General features: G+C 45.7%; 1 protein-coding gene across 3 annotated transcripts; it reads right to left on the bottom strand.

Annotated features, from left to right (window-relative positions):
• Positions 1 to 8,938: 8,938 nt before the first annotated feature.
• Positions 8,939 to 16,248, bottom strand: C14h4orf36 (similar to human chromosome 4 open reading frame 36). Of its 3 annotated transcripts, none has more exons than XM_017599327.3 (4): positions 15,777 to 16,248; positions 15,203 to 15,337; positions 10,104 to 10,258; positions 8,939 to 9,882 (listed from the first exon to the last, which is right to left on the bottom strand). In XM_017599327.3, exons 2-4 carry the CDS (start codon positions 15,265 to 15,267, stop codon positions 9,749 to 9,751), a joined length of 354 nt encoding a protein of 117 aa, XP_017454816.2. In that variant the 5' UTR covers positions 15,268 to 15,337; positions 15,777 to 16,248; the 3' UTR covers positions 8,939 to 9,748. The 3 variants fall into 3 exon arrangements, with proteins under 3 accessions (XP_017454816.2, XP_063129522.1, NP_001017495.1); XM_063273452.1 differs by having other exon boundaries at positions 15,960 to 16,248; NM_001017495.1 differs by having other exon boundaries at positions 15,950 to 16,203.
• Between the last annotated feature and the right edge of the window lie 874 nt (positions 16,249 to 17,122).

Genomic DNA, 17,122 nt, shown 5'->3' with positions numbered 1-17,122 from the left:
TTGTTGTTTGCTTGCTTGGTTCATTTTTGTTTTGTTGTGGGTTTTTGAGACGGGGTTTCTTTGTTTGACAGAGCCCTGGGTGTCCTGGACTTTATTTGTAGACTGGGCCAGCCTCCCTGGAGGAGCCCAGAAGATCAAGAGTGAATCCCAGATATTGAACATTGAATTTCAATGTTTTGTTTTGCTTTGTTCAAGTTGTAACTGTGTCCTGGTTTTTCTGTCTTGAAGTGAGAAAGATAGGTTCTTTTCTATTATAGGAGCCCATAGTTGAGAGACTTTGGATTTTGAAAAGAGATTTTGGATTTTTTACAGAGACTAAACTTTTAAAGTGTTTGACTTGGTAAAGTCTGTGGGAATTTTGTTTGTATTATGTTTGTGTTTGTAGTATTAATCTGAGATCTCAGGGAAGAAGGGGGGAAAAAAGGAAGAAAAGGAAAGATATGCCTTTAAAAGTATTGTTTGCCAAGTTGACAAGGGGTCAATCGTGCTGGCTAATTCTTCATCATCCTGACACAGGCTGGAGTCATCATCTGAAAAGGAAGAAACCCCGATTGAGAAACCGTCTCCATAAAACTGGGCTAAAGGCAAGGAGAGCATTTCTTAGTGATTGGTGTGGGAGCGCCCAGCCCATTGTAGGAGGGGACACCCCTGGCTTGTGGCCCTGGGTGCTATAAGAAAGCAGGCTGAATCGGTTGGTAGTTGCACACGTCTTTTAATCCCATCACCTGGGAGACAGAGGCGGGTCTGGTCTACAGCTAGAGTTCCAGGACAGCCAGGGCTACACCGAGAAACCTGGCCAGAAAACAAAAACAAAAACAAAAACAAAAACAAAAACAAAAACAAAAAAAAAAAACCCAAAAACCTAAAAACACAAATCAAACAAAACAAAACAAAGAAGCAAGCTGAGCAAAACCATAGGAAGCAAGCCTTAAACAGCACCTCTCCTTGGCCTCTGCATCAGTTTCCCCCTCCAGATTCCTTCCCCTTTTGAGTTCCTGTTCTGACTTCCTTTGTACTGTGGAAGTGTGAGCTAAATAAACCCTTTACTCTCCAAGTTGCTTTGGCCATGGTGTTTCCTTGCAGCAATAGGAGCCCTGACCAAGACAGTTAAGTAGCCATGCACTATTTCATTGGAGAGCATAGCTTGGACAGACCCACAGTAAGATCGGAGGCAGCTCGTTCCCTAGCAGCCCACGTAGCATCTTCTGGGTGGGGTAGGGGCAGCCCCTACTAGGCTGGCTGGTAGGCAGAAGGCTTCCACTGCCTATGCGCATAACTAAAAGGAACAGGACCTTATCAAGTCCCAGAGGACAGCCAAGAGCAATGTCAGCATCCTGAATTGTTCATAGAAACTTCAGGATTTCCCTGGCCAACAATTTATAGGAAAATGTCCCACGCCTGACATTAAGATTTATTCGCCGGTTGTGGTGGCGCACGCCGGTAGGATTTGCTGAAGGAGGCAGAGGCAGGAGGATCACGAGTTCGAGGCCAGCCTGGGCTACACATTTGGGGTTGGGGATTTAGCTCAGTGGTAGAGCGCTTGCCTAGGAAGCGCAAGGCCCTGGGTTCGGTCCCCAGCTCCGAAAAAAAGAACCAAAAAAAAAAAAAAAAAAAAGATTTATTCGATAACCCATAGCTTCTGGGAGGAGCATTCTCTATCCACAAAAGATATCTCCATTTAAGACAGGTTTGGTTTTGGGGCTGGAGAGTGGCTCAGTGGTTAAGAGCAGTGACTGCTCTTCCACAGTCCTGAGTCCTGAGCAACCACATGGTGGCTCACAACCATCTGTAAATGAGATCCAATGCCCTCTTCTGGTGCATCTACAGTGTACCTCTACATAATTACATAATAAATAAATATTTTTTTAAAAAACCGGTTGGTTCTGCATTTCAAATAAGCTTTGAAAATAGATTTCCGTATGCTTTTCTCGCATTCCTGTAATTGAGAAGGGAGATGTCTTTTCTAGTGTCTTCGTCAATGTCTTTCTCCTGTTTTCAGGTTTCGTCGCGGGGTCCTTTCCCTCGGCTGTATATCGAGGCACACATTTTAGGCTTTTGTGAGTGGGGTTGATTACTTTCTCAGCACGTTTGCCAGTGGCATGTATGAAGACTGGTGATTTTTAGGTGCTGACTTTGTAACCTTCCACTTTGCCAAACATGTCTTTCAGGTCTAGGAGCCTCCCAGTGCCTGCTTTAGGCTGTCTCAGGTAGAATCACGTCATCTACAAGTAAGGCTTTGACTTCTTCCTTCCGATTTGTCTCTCTCATTTATTTCTTCCACGGTGCTGCTCGAGTCACGGCTGCTGGCACTGCGTTGTGTAGTGATGTGAGCGAACATCCTTGTCTTGTCCCTGATAGTAGAGATGCTTTGAGTCCTCCTCCCTGCAGCAGAATCTGCCCTCTGTAGCCTTAATCACTCTGGGATGTGCTCGTTCCATTTCTGGGGCTTTTATCATGAAGGGATGTTGGATTTATTAAACGTGTTTCTGTATTTGCCGAGATGCTCATGTGATCCCCATCGTGTGACCCACGTCATGTGACCTGTCACTCAGATCACTTACATGACAAATTACATTTGCCGACTACACTCATCCCTGCACGCCTGCAATAAAGTCAGCTTGATCACGGGGAAGGAACTTTCTGGTGTGTTGGATTTAGTTTGCTAGTATCTTAGTGAGAATTTTATGTTCACGGGGGAGACCAGTCTGCAATTTTTGTTTTGGCCTCGTCTGGCATCAGAATTAGAATGCCAGTTTCATGGGGAGTTTGGAAGCGTATCCCTCCTTCCCTGTTTTGTGGAGTCCTATGAGGACCTTCTATTATTTCTTTTTGCGTGACTGGTAGGATGCTGCGATCGCCCCTCTGGACCTGAGCGTTTTCAGCTGGGAGATTTTAAGCCGCAGCTTCGATCTCTCTACTACAGATCTTTTAGGTTATTTACTTCACCTTTGTTAACCGTGGTAAAGTCATGTGCCTTCAGCTTTTCCACTTTAGTGCAATGTGAGCTGTTACGGCACGGCCCCATCATTTTCTGGATTTCATTGGTACCTGCTGTAATCTCCCCCTTTTCGTCTCCATTGGTATTAATCGGGGCTTCTTCATTTCAGTTAATCTGGATGAGGGCTGGTCAGTAACATGCCAAATGTTGTCCTCAGGCCTCATGAGTCACGGCATGTGACTCTCCCAAAGCACCCACTCGTAAGAATAAGTCAAACACGCTGAGGACAATCATAACTCACAGAGAGAGGACAATCATAACTCACAGAGAAGCCATGCTCGTGGTGGGCTAACGACCACCTCAATAGATAAAGGGGTTAGCTGTCAACTCTTGCAATCTGACTTCGCTCGCCAGGACCCAAATGGCAGAGAGAACTATAAGTTTCCCTCTGACCTCAATACGAGTGCCAGGGCACACTCGTGAAAAGAGATGTACGTCATAAACACACAGAAGCATGCAAACAGTAATAAGGAGTGGACTTTTATTATTTTAGCAAGAGAAACCCAAGAGCTAGCTAGCGCCTTCTGTCTTTGGCAACATAGTAAGAGGTAGAATCTAGGAACCAGAAAGTGGGCCTCACCAGATGCTGGATTTTCTTTGTCTGAGGGAAAAAGTTGTTTATAAGCCAGTTTGGGGGGATTTTTATCATAGCAGCCCAAATACAGCAACAGTATTGACTGAGAAAAATCATAATACAGTCTAACTCTATTTTAGAGGGAAATAAAAATGTTACTTTTGAGTTGAAGTTGGAGCAGAGAGAAACTACATATTTTTTTTCCTACTAGTAAATCAATATATCGGCCTGGAAAAGGAAAAAAAAAAAATCTCAACATCACAAAATCATGTTGTTTGGACACATGAGAGGTCACAGAAGAAGAGTGCGCAGGCAACGTCTCCTGAGCGGAAAGGAGGAGGAGAGGGAGCTACTGTCTCCAGAAATAAATCTCTGTTTGACCCTTTAAGTTCACACTGGTCTGATGTTTAACTTTTCAGGCTAGCAGTGAACAGCGCATGACATCATCATGAGTTAGCACAGCTTGGGCGTGTTTGTACCTCCACTGCAAGATACATTTATTTTTTTTCTTTTTCTTCTTTTTTTCTTTTTTCTTTTATTCGGAGCTGGGGACCGAACCCAGGGCCTTGCGCTCGCTAAACAAGCGCTCTACTGCTGAGCTAAATCCCCAACCCCGCAAGATACATTTATACCTGGCTGCTTTGCAGGAGAAAAATATGCTGCTCCCTGAGGAAACCCAGACAGCTTTCTTTTCCTCGCGAGAACACAAAAGAGGGACTAAAAGCAGATATATAAGTCAAAGAACTAGAGGTCTGTATCTCTCTTAAATCTGTTTTTTTTTTCCTTTTTTTTTTCTTTTTTCTTTTTTTCGGAGCTGGGGACCGAACCCAGGGCCTTGTGCTTGCTAGGCAAGCGCTCTACCACTGAGCTAAATCCCCAACCCCTTAAATATGTTTTTTAAGGTATTAAAACCAACAGACCTATCAGGCATTTTGTTCAGTAGACTTGTAAACTTTTGGGAACATTTGCAGCTTCAAAGGGAAGGATCTGAGGTATTATCTGTGGAGCTTGATAGATCAGTGAAGTAACCTGAAATGGATGCATACACTCAGCAGCCGGGCCGTGTGCTAAGAATAACCTCATGACATCACAGTGTAAAACATGAAATACTAAAAAATAATTAAAACTATTTTTATTTTTATTCCTCTGTCTCTCTCTGTCTCTCTGTCTCTCTGTCCCTGTCTCTCTCTCTCTGTCTCTCTCTCTCTCTCTCTCTCTCTCCCTCTCTGTGTGTGTGTGTGTGTGTGTGTGTGTGTGTGTGTGTGTCCTGAAAGTTTTCATGATTTGCTTACAGGAACATTAGTGATAGTTTTATTCAGGGAAGTAAAGGCATCTTGCCAGCAGTTGCAACACTGAACAAAATGTTTCCTAGTTATAACTTCTCTTGAAAACTTGGAAGATTTTCCCCTCCAAGAAAACAAGATATAAGTCTTCCCTGCTGTCAACAGCCTGAGCTCAGAAGCCGCCTGCCCTGTGTGCAGCAGGAATCGCGTCTGTAACTCTCAAGTCTGTGCCTCATCTTTAAATCGTCACTGATTTGTTTTGGTGGCTGATGCTACCTGATACCTGGATGACTGTGCTTGGACTCACAATGCCCATCCTTCTTGATACTGGGATGGAGGGGGTGGTCATAAATACCTGTCTTACTTAACACCGGGAGCAGTGGGTCCATAAAGCCTGCCTGGCTTGTTACTGAGATGGGTGGATCCATAATGCCTGCCTTGTGCATGATCTTAAACCCTAGCCTGACATTATAGGCTCACCTTCAATCCTAGTGCCACGGAGGCAGAAGCAGGTGGATCTTTATGAGCTCCAGGCCAGCCTGCACAGTGAATCAGAACAGTCAGAGCCACTGCGTGTGTCCCAGAAATCAAACCAGGGTCATAAGCAAGAACCACAAGTGCTCTTCACGTCTAAGCCATTTCTCCAGCCCTTGGGATTAGTTCTCAAAAGAGTGGTAGTTTGGATGCAAGGTTAGAGGCTACTAAGAAAAGAAGTAAAAAGAACTCATTTCTGCATCAGGGACTGGCTCTGTTTTTAAATGCCTAAGTTTCAAAAGAAGTTATAAGACACTCGAAGAGTAAGAAAAAAAAAAAAATAAGGTCCAAAAAAAAAAAAAAGTTGATGGGTGTGGTAATGAACAACTTTTAAGTTTGAGGTTAGCCTGGTCTACAGACTGAGTTCCAAGACTGGTGGGGCTACACAGGAAAACCTGCCTCGGTGGTGGAAGCGGGGAGGTAATATTCAGAAATTAGCCCTAGAGCAATACAGATTATCAGCTGCCTAACAAAGGATTCGAAATAGTCACCGTGACAGTGCTATGAAGCTGTGATTTAACAAGGAACCGAGACAATCAAGGCAACGTAGAGAAAATGAGATCTGGAGATGCAGCTCAGGTGAGAGAGACCTTGTCTAGCATGCACTGAGCCCTGGGTTCCATCCCCAGCATCACACAGTCTGGGAATGATGGCGTATGCCTATGTAATGCCACCCCCAGGAGGCAGAGTCGAGAATATCAGGAGCACAGGGTCATCCTCAGAAAGGTATTTAGTGTAAGTCCAGCCTGAATACAAAAGACCATGATGCATGGATGGATGGACAGCGGACAGGGCAGGAAGGAAGGAAGGAAGGAAGGAAGGGAGGGAGGGAGGGAGGAGAGAAAGAAAGGAAAGAAGGGGAAGAAAGAAAGAAAGAAAGGAAGGAAGGAAGGAAGCAGACAGGCAGACAGGCAGACAGGCAGGCTGGGCATGACAGCACATACCTTTCATCCAGCACTCCAGAGAGTTCTAGGCCAGCCTGATCTAGAATAAGTTCCAGAACAGCCAGGGCTCTACAGAGGAAACCCTGTCTGCCAATAAACAAACAAACAAATAAATAAATAAGGAAGGAAGGGAGAATATACCATCTTCAGTAATAGTGATAGGCAGTGTGTGCAAGGGGGTGGGGTGCTTTGGGCCCTCCAAACACACAAACTTGGCACTGAGCTTTCTGATTGATAAGCTCTGGAAGGAACATTACCTGTGCATAGGCTAACTCCAGGATACTCTTTTTTTTTTTTTTTTTTTTTTTTTTTTGGTTCTTTTTTTCGGAGCTGGGGACCGAACCCAGGGCCTTGCGCTTCCTAGGTAAGCACTCTACCATTGAGCTAAATCCCCAGCCCCCAGGATACTCTTAAGAGAAAGAGATATGACAAGAGATTATCAGGGACTACACCTTCTAAACAAAGGTAACATAGAACTGCCATAAACAGAGTATGCCTTGGTCCTGGAACCCTGCCTGGGGGCTGCAAGGAAATGAGAAAAGACAGACAGATAGACATGAGCAGAAAGGCCTGGGTCTTGTGAGCAGCACACAACACAACCAGGAAGCCCCGTGTGGTTTCTATGTACAGAGAGGAGGAGGTCTCTGGAGGCAGCAACTTTGGGTCTGTTAACTGGGAGGAAGAAGATGAAGTTATGATACCAGTTTTGTGCACACTGGTCAATAGCCTGCAAATGCTTGTACTTAAATTAGAGGAAGAAGGCTTTGGCAATTTCAAACCAGATCCATAAGGGGTAGGACTTTGACAATTTCCTTTGGGCTGTGAGTCTTTTGGGTCTGTGGCCTTGACCTGTGTCAATAATACATGTTCATCCAGGGAGTCAATCAGGGCTCCTGTTTGCTCTCTACAACAGTGTCCTGTATTTGTCTCTCCCTCCTCTGTGTGTGCACTTGTGTGAGTGTGTATGTAGATTAAAACATTCTATCTTTTAGAAAAACTCCTTAAGTATGAAGGTAAATAAGTTAAAAAAAAAAAAAGCTTCAGGAAGTCCCTAAAACTGACTAGATTCACTGGACTTCTTCCTTCCATAGTAGACAAGCCAAAGTGCAAAGACTCTGAAACCAGACCAGAAGCCCGGAAGAGGATTAAACCAATTGAGTCACTTGGAAAGGACACCCTCCAATCTGTTGAGCTGCCTGCAGGCTGTGTAGTGTGTACCAGGTTCCCAGATTTGTGAGCTGTCACCCATGTCAGGGTGGGCCTTAGTGATGCAGCTGTATGTAAGTATTTTCTGGTCCTATAGGTAACCCTTCACCCACTGTCTTAGGGTTTTGTTGCTGTGAAGAGACACTATGACCACAGCAACTCTTATAAAGGAAAACAGTTCATCGGGGTCGACTTCCAGTTTCAGATGTTTGACTCATTATCATCATGGAGGGAAGCATGGCAGCGTGCAGGCAGACATGGTGCTGGACAGGTAGTTGAGAGTTCTACAGCTGGATCAGCAGAAAGCAGGATGTGAATGCCACACTGGGTGCGACTTGAGCATCTGAGACCTCAAAGCCTGTCCTGTAGTGACACACTTACTCCAACGAGGTCACACCTCCTCCAACATGGCCACGCCTCCTAATATTGCCACTCCCTATGAACCTATGGGGTCCATTTTCTTCCAAACCACCACAATAATCCAATTAAAGTCCTAGTTCACCAAGCTGGACTTGGGTCATTCTGCCCTTTGGTCAACCATGGGCTCCCTAACATGTGTTGAGTGTCCATAGCAAAAGTTTTGTCACACAGTAGTGTATATGTGTGACTATGTATATGTACAGGCATGTGCATGCCATGATGTATGTGTAGGGGGGTCAAAAGACAACTGGCGAGAATCAGTTCTCATCTTTCCCCACGTGAGTCCAAGGGAATGAGTTTAGGTCATTAGGCTTGGCAGCAAACAACTTCACCAACTGAATGACCTCACTGGTCTAGTTTTGAGTTAAAACAACAGGTTACATGACCTGAGTATGCTCACACACAGAGAGACAAAACTCTCAAGATCTCACTCTGTGCCCCAGGCCTCAAACTCGCAATCCTCCTGCCTCAGCCTCCAGCCTCCTGCATGTTAGAATGGTAGAGAGACATACCACACCTGGCTTCGAAACCGATTTTCTAAAAATTCTAATAGTTCTGGATTCCACAAAGGTTAACAGAGTCAGCTGAATATCATGTTTTACACCTAGATTACAGTAGTTCAACCGGGGACTGTGCTTGCGGCATGGCTTAACACCAGAGGAATTCTCCCTCTGTTCCAGGCAAGTCATGCAACCCCGTGACCTGCTATGAACAAGTTGCTATAGTTTGCACATAGACTCAGAGAAAGAGTCACCTAGCCCAAGTCGCACTGTTGTGAGCAATTCGAGAAAAGCAAGCCTAGAGTCTGTTTCTCTTCAGCTTCTCAGTGCTGGAGACCCAGTCCTACCATCTAATCTACCCCCATGTGTCACACCAGCCCAAGGCTATACACTTAAATACCTTTTGTGAAGCCAGGCCAGGAGAGGATCCTAAAGACTCTGTTGAGTGTCCTTTAAGAAACAATGCTTAAGTAAAACACTAGTATCCAAATATGCTTTATTGGATTCAAATTCTAGAAAACTTTGTTCATACAAACTCAGTTCTTTCTCTTTATTTGCTCATTCCCCAGCCTCTCTGCAAATATAAATTTTCCTCACAGTGAGGCCGTCTTTGTCCCTCTGTGTCCCTTTCACACACACGTGCCGCACCTGCTCCAGGTCCGTTGCAGAAAGAATATTAGCCAGAAAGAAAGCGGCTCAACATTTTTTTCCAGAAGAACAAAAGCCAAGTAAGTCTTACTTTAAAGTACCACGTGATAAAAAATTTAAACATGAAGTGGCACGTGAGAACGATTAAACGAAACTTTACCAAAAATTGGTAACTGAAGAGTTGACAGAAAGGAAATCTTAATCGTTTTTCTGTTTTTCTTAACCAGAAAAAAAAGAAAAAAAGAAAAAATGCGGTTTCTCATTTTAAAAGGACTTCTTTCTGACTTCGTTTTGAGAAGTCTCCTTGGGATCGCAAACGTCTCTTCAGAGCGCTGACTCTCACAAGAACTGTCCTCTTCCGCACGCGATCTTACAGACATTGAAACGAGCGAACACAAAACGACTCAACTCCAGATGCGTTCTCATCTACTTACAGAGAGGGCTGCTGTGTGGGGCACAAAGAACAGGAGTGTGGCAGGAACCCGGGGGCTCTGTCAGCGTTCGCCGAGCCAGGTCTAGCAACATTGGCCCCATCGCCCATAGACACAGTGCTGTGTCTACTTGACACTGTGGAGGAATCCGAAAGCTTCGCCGCCCGTGGATGCCGGAAACAGGTTCAGGTTTGACGCTACGTGGTCGGGTCACTTGGGCTGAAGTGGTCTTCTCAGGCCGACACTCTTTTCCCTCAGTGAAACCTGCATCTCCTTACACGCGTTCTCCTTAGACTTCAGCTTCGCTAGGCGCTTTGCTTCGTACTCCTTTTCAAGTGCCATGGCTAAAAAGAAATAATAATAAAGCAAACAGAGCCATCTGAGTGGCGTTTCCACCTGGCACCACCTCAAAGCCCAGTAGCGCACAGCAGGTGAGCAGCGTTGAAGAATTAACTACACTGAGAACCCACAGGAGGCATGGGTGTTGGATGACAAACTTAAAAAGGTCTTGTGTTAACTAGTCAAGGACACAATCGCTAACGTATTATAGAGGAACTTCACTTACTTTGCATTGAAGGGAGCGGGCAGTCTTGTTTGGTTTGGCCTGCCAAGAGATTCATAGGGCTACCAAATGCGATTTCTCCCAAGAACGGCAAGTTGATGTTCGTCAAGTTTGAATACCAGGTCTTTGTGAGCTCCGCAAGGTCCCATGGTTCCTGTCTGAGGCAAAATTTCATAAACTTACTCAATCAGTTTTTACTGGGCATGCTATGCAACGTAGGGACAATACCTTGCTGTCTGTCCCTCTAGAGTTACCATCCCAACAAGGAAGAATATCCCACTAATTAACTCAGTAAAAGTCACTGGTGAAAGTCCAGAAACTGTGCCATGGTTTGTCCAGTGCAGCAGCCTACAATTCCAACCCATCTACAAAGGAGACTGTGAACAGGAACCATAAACTACAATGTCTGTCTGTCTTTATTTATTTATTTATTTAGACACAGGGTCTTATTGGGACAGCCTGGCTAGCCTTGAACTTTTATGTAGACCAGGCTTGCCTCAAATTCACAGAGATCTACCTGCTTCTGCCTCCCAAGTGCTGGGTTTAAAGGCGTGCACCACCACACCCAACAATGTCTTTCGTGGCTGATCAATAATGTCCCAAGCTAGACATAGTAGTGTACACTTATAATCCCAAGAGTGGAGGGACACAACTGTAACGCCAGTACTTGGGAGGCAGAGGGAGGAAGACTGAGTTTGAGGGCAGCCTGGGCTGTAGAGTAAGTTCCAGAGCAGCCTGGCCCACGTGGTAGAACCCTGCCTCAAAGATCAACAAAGGGGTGGGGCTGGAGAAATGGCTCCGTGGTTAAGAGCGCTTGTCGCTCTTTTAGACAATCCAGGTTGAATTCCCAGCACCTACATAACAGCTCACAACCATCTGTAAACCCCAGTTTCAGGGGTACCAAAGGCACAGAAACAAAACATTCATATACATAAAGTAAAATAAATAAATATAAAAAAAATAACAGTAAAGGAAACAGTGAAGGGCTCAGTGGGTAAAGGTACTTGCTGCTAAGTCCAACCACCTGCAATCCACTCCCCACCCCCAGGATGCAGGAAGTCATTGCTTCCTGAAAACTGTTCTCTGACCTCCATGCATGCCCACAGCATACACACGCACAGAGTATACGCATGCCCACGGCATACACATGCACACAGGCATACACATGCACACAGGCATACACATGCACACAGGCATACACATGCACACGGCATACACAAGAATATGGCATACAACTGCCCACAGCCATACACGCGCACACAGGCATACACATGGCCACAGCATACACATGCACACAGGCATACACATGCACACAGGCATACACATGACCACAGCATACACATGCACACAGGCATACACATGCACACAGGCATACACATGCACACAGGCATACACATGCACACAGCATACACATGCACGCAGGCATACACATGCACAAATAGACGTAAGTAAATGAATAATTTATTTTTAAAAGAAAATATATGTGTATAAGAATGTAAGAGATAGGAAGATGAATAGATATAGATGACAGATGACAGATGACAGATATAGATAAGATGATATAGACAGATCGATAAATAGATAAATAGATACATACATACATACATACATACATACATGGATGGGTAGATGGATGATAGGTAGAGGAATAGATGGATAGGTAGATAGAGTATATTCACAAAAGGAAGGGGCCAGAGAGATGTTTACTGGTAAAGAGCACTTGTCGCTCTTGCTAAGGACCAGGATTCAGTTCTCAGCAATCTCACGGTGGCTCATAACCATCTGTAAAGTTGGTTCTAGGGATCTACTGCCCCCTTCTGACCTCTGAAGGCACTGCATACACATGTTACACAGACATGCAGGCAAAATATTTAACACAAAAAATAAACCTAGGGCTGGAGGGATGGCTCAGTGGTTAAGATCACTGACTGCTCTTCCAGAGGTCCTGAGTTCAATTCCCAGCAACCACATGGTGGTTCACAACCTCCTGTAACGGGATCCGATGCCCTCTTCTGGTGTGTCTGAAGACAGTGACTTATATATAATATATATATTATATATACATACTTATATATAATATATATTATATATAATAAATAAATCTTTTTAAAGAATAAGAAAGTTAACCTAGAGAAAGTAAGACAGAGCATCATCTGCTGAGCAGGTGTGTGGCTCACGCACAGGCTTTCGTGTGTAATCTTGAGAAATAAGTGAACCCACATTAAAAGTGATTACTATGAATCTTAATTTTGCCTAATTCTGACAAACAACAGCTACATGTTTGTCACATGCAGTCCTTAATACTTCAGCCCCATTTGCTTTAGTCGGAACGGGGGAGATGTTCTGCGATACCTGTCACCCCGAGTTTCTGCCTCCAGTGTCACTGATCCTGCAAACTTAGGGTGTGACTGGATGGTGTAACATTATTACAGAAGCAGTTGAAAAAGTCAAAGATGTATTTATAAAAATAATCTGGCTGTTTGAAGAACAGACTTTGAGGTGGCTTAGGCAGTAAGAGTGCTTGCTAGCAGGATTAATAACCCAGGCTCGACCCCTGGGATCCCTTGTGGATGGAAAGAGTCAGCTCCACAAGTTGACTTCTGACGTCCAGCATACATGTGCTGTAGTATGTGAACACGCGTGTGCATGTGCACACACACGCATACACACACATGCATACACGCACACACACAAATACACACAGGTTTTAAAATAAACGTCATTAAAAACACAGACATCATCTCAAAGTCTATCAAGAAAGACACACCTAAGGATCTGGGAATGTAACTGAGTTACTAAACTGTTCACCAAGCATGCGTGGTGGCCTGGGTTCCGTTCCCAGCACCGCGTAAAAACAGTATTTCCTATTTTCTTTCATACGGTGTCTATACTGTGTTGGTGGGGTTTCTGTGGGTTTGGGGTGTTTTGCAACTAATGTATTTATTTTGACTTAACTGCCTAGGCAGATTTATAATCTCCCTGCCTCGCTCTCCCAAGAGGCTGGGTTTACAGGCCATGCCACCTGATCTACAATTAAAATGATACTTACTAGAATGGAACTTCCTGTTGTCCAGGGTCTTAACCGCGCCCAACTGTCAAAACCGAACCGAATGTAATGAATCCTAATTCTTGTGTGTAGCCCTTGATAAGGAGCCACACCAACATCTTAGAACACTGTTTGAAAAGGAGACTTTCTTGACTCACGACAGCAAGTGTCATAAATAAAAGCAGAGGGGTTAAAAGGTAAAAGCCAAACGTGGTTGTGAATGCCTTTTAGTTCAAGCACCAGGGAGGCAGAGGCTGAAAAACAGCCTGGTCTCCCTGGCCAGTTCATGAGGCCAGCTAAGATTACACAGATAAGACCCTGTATTAAGGGGCTGGGGATTTAGCTCAGTGGTAGAGCGCTTACCTAGGAAGCGCAAGGCCCTGGGTTCGGTCCCCAGCTCCGAAAAAAAGAACAACAACAAAAAAAAGACCCTGTATTAAAAGGGAGGAAAAGGGGGTTGGGGATTTAGCTCAGTGGTAGAGCGCTTGCCTAGGAAGCGCAAGGCCCTGGGTTCGGTCCCCAGCTCCGAAAAAAAGAACCAAAAAAAAAAAAAAAAAAAAAAAAGGAGGAAAAGGAGGAGGAGGGGGGAGAAGAATGGGGGGAGGGGGGAGAGCAGGAACTTCTGCATAGCGAGGCATCCATTCTGTGTTCTCAGTATTCCAGGCAAGCAGCACTTCTTAACTGTGCGTGGTTTTGTTTGCAAGCCCCGCCACAACAGACAGACATGCATTGTGTCACAGACACAGGCATTAAAGCCAGGACTCAGTCTGCAGAGGTGCCAAGCTTGGAGCTCAGGGCTTCAGACCGAAAAGTCCATGTTGCTAGACACTGCCTGCCAGAGAGGACAAGGAGCTGACTTGATGCTTTGCACCAGCTAAAAAAGTGTGTTGTCAGTACATTTGTACGCTATACAGAGGTGTTTTAAAATCGTAGTAGTAAAGGTGTTTTTGAATGACTGAAACTAAAGAAAAATGATACTCAGACATAAATATGTATATGTGTACACACACATATATATGTGCAAATGAAACCCATTATTTGACATGCTAACCTAAAAAGCTAATTTCAGAATGTTTTTAAACAAGATGACGCAGTGTCCCCCAAAACATGCGGTTTGATCAGCCTAGAAACCTCTTTTCTCTTTTCAAAATACTGTCTCAGTATGAAGAATGACTAGAACTGTCTATTGGCTTGAACTGTCCACTTGACTCAGCCCCAAGTGGCCTAAGAAAGGATCCTCAACTGAGGGGTTTCCCAGATCACAAAGCCTGTGGCCATATCTGCAGGCTGTACCTGGAAGGTGGTCTGGGATAAGGCTAGTTAGGCATACGCCCCTGAGCCTACCAGCAAGCAGTGTTCCTCTGTGGTCTCTGCTTCAAGCTCCCGACTCAAGTTTCTGCCCCGATTCCCCTCAGTGGTGAATCCTTCCCTCCTCTGAGTGCATATCTTAATTTTTCAGATTATTTTATGTAGCTGTTTTGCTTGCATGTATGTATGCATTTCATGCACGCTTTGTGCCCATTTGGTCCAATAGGGGGCGATAGATCTGATGAAACCGGAGTTAGGGACAGTTGTGAGCCACTCTGTGGGCTCTGGAAACCAAGCTCAGGTCCTTTGCAAAAGCAGCACACTCTTAGCCATGAACCACGTCTCTAGCCCCTGTTCATATAAGTACCATTCGGGAAGTTGGAAAGACGGATCACCCTTTAAGAGCATTAACTGTTTTCGCAAAAAGGACCAAGGTTTGGTTCCCAGCCTCTACGGGGAGATGCTGTAACAAAACCATCTGTAACTTCAATACCAGGGGATCCAACACTGCCTTTTGGCCTTCATGGGCACCTGCTCAAAGGTAGTGCACACACAGAGGCAGGTACAAACACAAAATAAAAATAATTTCCAAGTAGCGTTTTAAAGACAAAGTCCAGATCCATTGAAGTGCCTTCATATACTCCAGTAACTTGGTGAGAATAGAAGTGCCCAGCCCCTGTCCCAAGCTCCAGCCGTGTGTGTGTGTGTGTGTGTGTGTGTGTGTGTGTGTGTGTGTGTGTGTACTTACATTTTATAACAGCTGCCCTTCAAAATGTTTTGCACTGTGTTCCTTCTCGGCAAGCCATACGCCATGACAAATGATCACAATCGTTTCCTTACATAGAAGCCCGATGTAACATCTGCGCCGCTCTATTCACTATGCCTGAAAGAACAGCAACAGTCCTAATTAACAGCTCTCATTTGAATATTTTTATGGCCAAATTATCAAGGGCCAGGAGAAAACATTTGGGACTGTCAGGAAATGCATCCTAAACATTCACTGGACCTGAACCATGAACATAAAAGCTAGTTCTGTTCATTTCCAGGAAGTCGCTCAATCAGTTCAGCCACCTTCTGAGAGGGAAAGCCTGGTAGGCAGTCATTGAGTACGCCTGAGTCCCGCCCAGGTCTCATAGTTGCGCGCCCTTATGGCTGTGATGGGGTCAACAACTCGGCCGCACCGGCGTGGAACGCCAGGGGTGCCCTGGCCACGGTAGGGCACGGCCCTTTTCTGCTCGCAGTTCCAGACAGAACCCGCTGGGGCGCGGTAGCGAGTGCCACCCTCGCCCTCCCAGCCCGTGGCGCTCCCGGAGCCTCTGTACCCCGCAGGTCAGCCGCGCGCCGGCCGCGGCCCCGACCCAGGGCAGCGCGCCCTAGGTGCACATGGCCGCGCACTCGCAGCGGCCCCGCCGCGGAAACGCGCTTGCTTGCTTGCTCCTGCTCCTGCTTGCTCCCGCGCCCGATAGCTCAGGCGCCCAGTTCACGCGGCGCCTACCCTGCGTCACCTGTCGCCTCAATAAAGGGCTTTATGCACGCGCAGGGCGCAAACCCAGCCCGCTCCATGGGAGTCACTTTGCTCTAGTGGGTGACAGTCGCTGGCCCACGCCCACACTCGAGGCTCCGACGACAGCTCCGTGTTCCTGTGAAGAACAGATGGACTCCATCTCTTAGGGTCCCAAGCAAACGGTGGCACTGTGCTGTGCCGGAGGGTTTTGCTAGAGTTGCCCCTTGCTAACACCAGGACCTTCCCTATGTCCTTCCTCCGAGCCTAAATGACTTCATAAAGCAAAGAGGACATTGCATGTGTATGTTTCATGGGTTATGAGAACTGAAGACTAGGCCTGACAGCCTCTAGCCCACGGTAAGGGCCAGATTACATCATTGCGAGTTTAGGAACAACGCTATGGAAACAGGTAGAGGGTTCCGTTGAGAGGGGAGGAATGAAACTCAGTATATGTAGTGAGTTCAGGGCGAGCTTTTAAGGTTAAATACTCTAATCGCTCTACCTGTCGCTGTTCTTTTTTTAGTTCTGTTGAAATAGTCCAGACTGGCCTAGAATCAGCCCAGGCTTGCTTCCAACTTGCAGCAAGTCTATTTCAGCTTCCCAAGTGCCAGGCTGGAACTCGAGGAAAGGACCACCTGCTCTGCCTAGCAAATTCTCCTAGGGTGAAGAATGAACTCACACACACTCGCGCGTGCGCGCGCACGCACGCACGCACACACGCACACACGCACACACACACACACACACACACACACACACACACACACACACATCAGGGTGGTGATCTAAAATGTCCCAAAAAGCATGTCCAGGTTTCCTCCGTTATCCAAAAGAAAAATAATAATAATAAAAGTTTTGAGAAGTGGGGAGGGGGGTTGTAACGAGCTGCATGATGGGATATCCGCCAGTGACTGCCAAGCTGGCTTATCTGTAGAACATGCTTCTGTGCCTACAAGAAGGTACAGAGGCTTGACTCATCACATCTATAGTCCAAATGGGAAGTGTGTGTGCCATGGGGTGAAGCCCCCGATGGATTATGTGACCTGTGTAGTAGATTCAGCCTGATTTGATTTTAATTGGCATAAGACAGTTTTAGGATCTAATTCAGTTGTCTGGTGCTGGGGGTTGAACCCAGGGGCTCTGAGTTCAGTGCCCAGCACCAAA

Source organism: Rattus norvegicus, chromosome 14 (genome assembly GCF_036323735.1).
Source record: "Rattus norvegicus strain BN/NHsdMcwi chromosome 14, GRCr8, whole genome shotgun sequence".
Classification (NCBI taxonomy): domain Eukaryota; kingdom Metazoa; phylum Chordata; class Mammalia; order Rodentia; family Muridae; genus Rattus; species Rattus norvegicus.
Note: the sequence above shows the minus strand (reverse complement) of the source record. Positions and strands in the feature narration are given on the sequence as shown.

Excerpts from the sequence above, each read along its gene's own strand:
- C14h4orf36 (XM_017599327.3), bottom strand. The coding sequence starts at position 15,267 with ATGGCGTATGGCTTGCCGAGAAGGAACACAGTGCAAAACATTTTGAAG. Across the intron at positions 10,259-15,202 it reads AAGGGCAGCTGTTATAAAAT|ACAGGAACCATGGGACCTTG; the intron begins GTAAGTACACAC and ends ATTTTGCCTCAG. Across the intron at positions 9,883-10,103 it reads CCCGCTCCCTTCAATGCAAA|CCATGGCACTTGAAAAGGAG; the intron begins GTAAGTGAAGTT and ends ATTTCTTTTTAG.